Consider the following 6333-nt stretch of genomic DNA (forward strand, 5'->3'; position numbering starts at 1 on the left):
GGCAGGGCTCAGGAGCTTTGGGGAGGCAGGGCTCAGGAGCCTTGGGGAGGCAGGGCTCAGGAGCCTTGGGGAGGCAGGGCTCCTTGATTTGGGAGACACATGGCTCCTGAGGTGGTGGCTGGCAAGGCTGTTTCACTTGCTGCTCATGCAGTTGAGGAGGAGCTGTGCAGGGCTGGGTCTGCTGGTGTGAACTCATGGTTCAGAGATAGCTTGACCTAGAAACAGAATAAATGATTAACCGAGGTACTGACTTGGCAAGTAACGACAGGCAATACCATTTCCAACATCTCGGAAACTAAGGTTCTCCTTTCTCTCTCTACCACAAAAGGTACTTTGCCATGGAGGTACTTAAAGGTGTTCTGTTTGCTTCTAAACAAGCAGGGTCTTACTGGCTGCCTCCTACTTATCATAAGGTGCGGTTAGCAACACAGCAGAGGCCTTTAACAGGAATATGAGACTGCTGACATTAGCTCACATGGAAATACAATGGAGTGTAGGAAACAAGATCATCCCGAGTGAGGTAACCCCGAAGCAGAAAGACATGCATACTATATACTCATTTATGAGTGGATATTAGCTATATAATACAGGATAACCATACTAAAATCCATGGATCTGAAGAAGCTAAATAACAAGGAGGAACCTAGGGAAGATGTTTAACTCTCATTCAGAAGGGCAAATAGAACAGACACCAGAAGTGGTTGAAGAGAGGGAACAGGACGGGAGCCTACCATTGATGTTCTCTGAAAGAGCATCTACCCAGCAGGGGATTGAAGCAGATGCTGAGACTCATAGCTAAACTTTGGGAAGTGACAGGGAGCTTATAAAAGAGTGGAGGGATAGAAGGACAGGGCAAGGGAGGAGGGACAAAGGCTCCACAAGGAAATCAACAAAACCAACGGATTTGGGCCCAGGGGGTCCTACAGAGACTGATCCACCAACCAAGGACCATGCATGGAGAGGACTTAGAGCCCCTGCTCAGATGTAGCCTATAGACAGCTCAGCCTTTTTTGTGGGTTTCCTAGTAAGGGAGCAGGGGTCATTCTGATACGGGTTGTTACCCTCTCTTTGATCACTTTCCTCTGGAGTGGGGGCAGCTTTGCCAGGCCACAGAGGAAGAGGATCCAGGCAGTCCTGATGAGACCTGAGAGACTAGGCTCAGATAGTAGGAGAGAAGGGCTCCCTTTTTCAGTAGACTAGGGGAGGAGGATAGGGGAAGATAGAGGGAAGGTGGGACCAGGAGGAGATGAGGGAGGGGGCTACAATCAGGATATATAATAAATGAACTTTTGAAAAATTTAAAATTAAAAAGTGAGGAAAAGAATAGTAAAATGCTCACAGCCCACTGCTCAGCTGCAATAATTAGGATGCTTTATCACCTGTAGAAGGCCTTTGGCCACTCTCGAATGCCTCACTAGCACAGGTGGCTCAAGCACTCGGCCTCAGGTCACCCTCTCACACTTCCTTGCTCAGATTTGCCCAACTGCTGCGTAACGAACATGATGTCAGTCTTAGGTGGCTTTTCTAAAGGAAACACTCCAGAAAATTTTCTTGTCTTCCTAAATTACCACAGCACTTCTTATTTCCTCACACTGGCTCTTCCAAATAAGAGACCATTTTATAGCACTAATTCCCCTTTGCCTAAGTTATCTTCTATCAGTTCAAAACACCAAATTCAGTGAATTCATAACCGATGTTTATGTTGAAAGAGAAAAATTCTCATCAATAAAACTGTAGACGAAGAGATTATATCACTAAAATTGTGATACGCCTGTGTTTTGCTTCTCACCCAGACACAGGCACAGCAAGTTTGGATGGCACACAACAATTACATCTAAAGTTCCTTCAATCCAAGATTATGTTTAAAAGAAAGTTTCTAGAATTCAGGTGATTCGTCTGTATTATGACAATCTCAATAAGAGGAGAAAAAAAAGAAACCCCAGATGCAGAAGAGGCTCCAGTAGAGGCCACATAGATGCATAAAGAAAATGGTAAAGTCTCCGTGTAGAGAGGCTTACCTGGTTTGTGGAGGACAGGCAGTGTGGTCACTGGATCTGATGTGGCATCCTCCCTACGCTGGCTCTTTATAGAAAGAGCAAGCCCCACCCTAAGGAGCTTTTGGAGCATCTTCGCTGCTCACCTGTCAGACATGATTCATCCTAGGTGTTCACCCACCAGTTGGTCCAGCATTTGTGATGAAAATAGCAATGTGATTTTTTTCCACATGCTAACAATTATGCCATCTGAGCATTAACCCCGAAGGGTATGCCCCTGTCTTCAAGGTGATGTTTATTGGGGGGGGGGGTAAGGATATGGGCTGAAAGAACAAGAAGAAAATTCTAAGAAATCAGGTATCAGAAACTGTCTATGGCTGTCATGAGTAGTACATCAGCTTACTGGGCAGACCAGGATTTGCAATGGGTGAGGGATAACTAGTAGTTGTTTCTGGTTCTTCTGGGAGGCTATGGCATAATGTCATTACTTTCTCCTACTTGGGACAGTCTAGGCCACACTTCTATTTATCCATTACTTAGTGGACGTAAGCCCAAGAGGGAGATAAAAATCAAATAAACAAACATGAAATCAGAGAAAAACCTTACAGTGATTTTTTTTTACACTCTTTAGAGCCCTTTCTCATGCCATAAAATAAAAAATAAACAGAAACAGCTGAATTGATATAAAAATTAAGGAAAGCAGACTACAAGATTGAAAGTTTCATCATAAAAGTGAGTTATCTTTCTTTTGTCTACCATGAAATTCAATTTAAGCAAACAACATTTGGTAATAAGAGAAAAGCTAATTAAAGGGAAGAACCATATTTGGTTGACTCTTTTAAAATCAACACAGAGAGATTCTTTCTCAGATGCAAACTGCCTTGTTCTCTGTCAGTTCATTTTTGATCCCATGTGTTTAACTTTCTCCATGAAAACATCAAGATAACCTAGAGTAGAACAAAGGAAGAATGTGTTACATAATTTCCATGTTTTTTTTTTTTTTCTGTATTAAAGAAAATTCATTTCCTCCAATGTCCACCTATGGTCATGTTCAAAGCACAATGCAATTGCTCTAAAAACTTCGAGGTCTTAGACGGTGCCGTGGGAGATTGCAACACTGAATGGTGACACACAGAATATCCCAAGACAGAGCAGAATCAATTAATTGTCAAGCCAAATGTGAGGCTTGTGAAAGAGTGAGTTACAGAGCTTCAGGTAAAGGCACGTCCTGAAACCTCCCTCCTGGGGTGTACACTCAGCAGTCATGATGCTTCTTGAAGTCATAGTGGGTTGTAATGGAAATTTTTGAGGGATCTCTACCTATGTAAAATCAAGCTTCTCCAGTTCATTCATCCAAAGAAGTTGGTGTCCAAAGAATATCTTAGTAATTTGATAAATCAGTGAAAAACAACAAATATATTGAACCATTTCGACTGCATACACTAGAAGAAATTCAGTGTAAATAACAAAAAATACGATGGGTATGAAAACTTTATATTTAGTGTTATAAAAATAAAGCAATGTAAGCAGTTATGGGCTCCAAGGAGATAATAGTATTTGTAAATACTTTTGAAGAAGGTGAAGTACAGTCTCCAAAGAACTGAAGCCATTGGAATGACTGAGGGTAGAGTGTTCAAAGTGAGACACTGTCTAAATCAATGCTCTAAGGACAGTTCCAAAGAAAATGCTGGAGCTGCTGAGATTCTTCAGTGGCACAGAGACTGAGACAGAGAGCACAGCTGAACCTGCTTGCTGCCAGTCATTCTCAAACAGGGTGATTCGCCTTTCCACAGGTCTCTCGGCGTCTGCTTAAACAGTCTTTAGGAGAGTGTGCTAAGGGAATGTTTTTTCAGGTGCTTAATGGCCGTGCTCCTTTTTTCTTGAGAGTGATAATTTCTACTCTATAATGGAAGAGTTACATTTATTAGATTAAACTCATGTCTAAATTATGTTAATACAAGGAGTTTACCTACTGAGGAAAGAAATTTAGCAACATTTTTTAAAGTTTCATTATTCATATGGTAATAGGACCAGTGAGTTACTTAATTCATTAAATATAGAATTGACCTGGAAACAGGTTAATCTTCAGTGACAGGGTCCTGAAAGAGAGGACCTGTATAGATTTTTAACTAGAGCTTTCATTTTTTAATGTAATATATCCATGTAAAATCGAATGGTAAATGTGTTGGTAGTGATGTATTGTTAGTAATGAACTTCATTTTTAAAAAGTTTAATGAAAGGTATATAAGAATGCTTGCACACTTTCTGTGTTCATCATGGTGCCATTCAGCATAGCCAAGTGATGCTTTCAGGCCAAGTGCCCACCATGGGATGAACAGAGGCGGAGAATGTGCTATGTATACATGTATACAAGGTTTTTTCAGCTATGAAGAATGATATCACATCCCTTATGAAAGATGATAAACTGGAGACATGCTTTTTGAATGAAGTAAGAAAGGTAAGGGATGTATTCTCTCTTGGTGTAGAATTTAGAGAATAAAATGGTATGAATATCTAAGAAGGACAGGGGAAGAGAAAAAGGGAGAAGAAATGGGAGAATGATCTAACGAAAGGCAACAGAGGGGTGAATATAGTCAGAGCACAATATGAGTGTGTGTGTATACAAAAGGCCAATGAAATTTATTTTTGTAAAATCAATATATGCTAATCAAATTAACATGAAAATATATGTTAATCAAATTTTCAAATATATAATTAAAAATATAGAAACCCAAGGCTGCTACTTTTTTATTTCATAAAATATAGGCTGAAACGTTGTCAGTCATTATATCTTATGTTCTAAACAAATTCTGCTATAGTGCTATAGTTTCCATATTTTTTTTTCATTAAGAAACTGAATGCAGTTTAGATTAAAATAAAAAAGCAGGCTCAACCTTAGGAGCTTCTCAGCTCACTTTGGGAAAGAGAACTTACTCAGGTCCCTCTGTCCTCTGGATGGGGGAGGACATCCTTTCAAGGCTATTGCAGATACAGCCAGGAAAGAGCAGGTTGCCTTGCAGCAATGAGCCCTGCGGCTTAGTGATTTATATTGATATGATTTAAATGCAAATTTTCTCCCTGAGGCTCATGTGTTTGAATAGCTCCTCATAGCTACATGGAGAACTTATAGTGTTATATCCTTATTATGCCTTCCCAGTGAGAAATCACTTCATACACATAGAGATCATTAAAGAAAAAAAAAAAAAAACCTCTTTAGTAATAATACACAACTTGTTCTGGCTAACGCACAGTGTCAACCATAAAATAGCTCATATGCACCTTATGCTTACGTATTCCACATACACTGTCTTAAATCTCCTGATCCTGGCCTTAGGTTTTACTTCAGACAATTTAAGCAGACAGGAGACCGAGAGTGTAGCTGCTCAGGCATGTGGGCAAACATGGCAAATTTACCCAGCAAAGATATTGCCAGGATTATTTTAAGTATCTGAGTGTTGTCACTTTCTAATGACTGTTATCTTGCCCACTTGTCAGAATTATGTTTTTCCTGATAAGAACGGGGCCCTTAGTGGAATACCTGAACTTGATAATGGCTGTGATCCTGCACTGAACTTCCCTGAGCTGGCCTTTCGAGGTGTGTCTTTGGTGTGGGAATCAGGGTCAAATGGCTGGTCACTTCTGCTCAATAAACATTTACATCCTAAATTTTGCTCATCTCTAACTGGCCTTCATTACTTACCTTCAGATGTTTTGGAGGCAGGGCTTTCTTAGTTAAATCCCACTTGTGCGAGTTAATGAACCCTGAAAAAAATCTATTAGTAAACTCTTTATAACATTGATTTTACTGCTTTGCCTTTCTTCTACATCAGTGTTGCTAGAAAAGGAGCATGGCTACATTTAAAGTTGTGAAGGGGCCAAAAAAAAAAAAAATAGTGGAGAACAGCGTCATTACAGAAAAACTGAGCACTTTTCCCTGGGGCGACGGGAGGTGTGCCTCAACTATGTGACCCCTCTCTGGAAGACAGCAGGGTTAGCTTTGGTTTGGCTGTTTTTGTCTTACTGGTTTTTGTTTATTTGGTTGTGTTTTTGTTATTGTTGTTGTTGTTTTGTTTCCACTTAATTTTGGTTATTGGTGTGAGAGAGTAAAAGGAAAAAAAAAACGAGAGAATGAAGTATGATGGGTAGGGAAGTGGGGAGGCTATGGGAGGAGTTGGGGTAAGAAGAAAACATATTCAAAATACATTGTATGGAAAAAGTTTTAAACAAAATATGTATATGTGTTGACAGACTTTCCTTCAAAAAGAAAATGTCATCCACAGGCTTCTTGGGAAGGGGTCTAAGGAAGTGGCTTACACTGGTGGAACTAAAATGATCCAGG

General features: G+C 40.2%; 1 protein-coding gene across 1 annotated transcript in view; it reads right to left on the reverse strand.

The window, feature by feature from the left end:
- The window catches only part of LOC129673939 (cornifin-like), a 303-nt gene extending 107 nt beyond the window's left edge, over positions 1 to 196 (reverse strand). Inside the window, exon 1 of the mRNA XM_055603819.1 lies at positions 1 to 196. This exon is cut by the window's left edge and continues 107 nt beyond it. Within this exon, the coding sequence (XP_055459794.1) occupies positions 1 to 196 (196 nt within the window).
- Between the last annotated feature and the right edge of the window lie 6137 nt (positions 197 to 6333).

This window comes from Psammomys obesus, unplaced genomic scaffold, assembly GCF_907164565.1.
Source record: "Psammomys obesus unplaced genomic scaffold, mPsaObe1.curated_primary_1811, whole genome shotgun sequence".
NCBI lineage: Eukaryota > Metazoa > Chordata > Mammalia > Rodentia > Muridae > Psammomys > Psammomys obesus.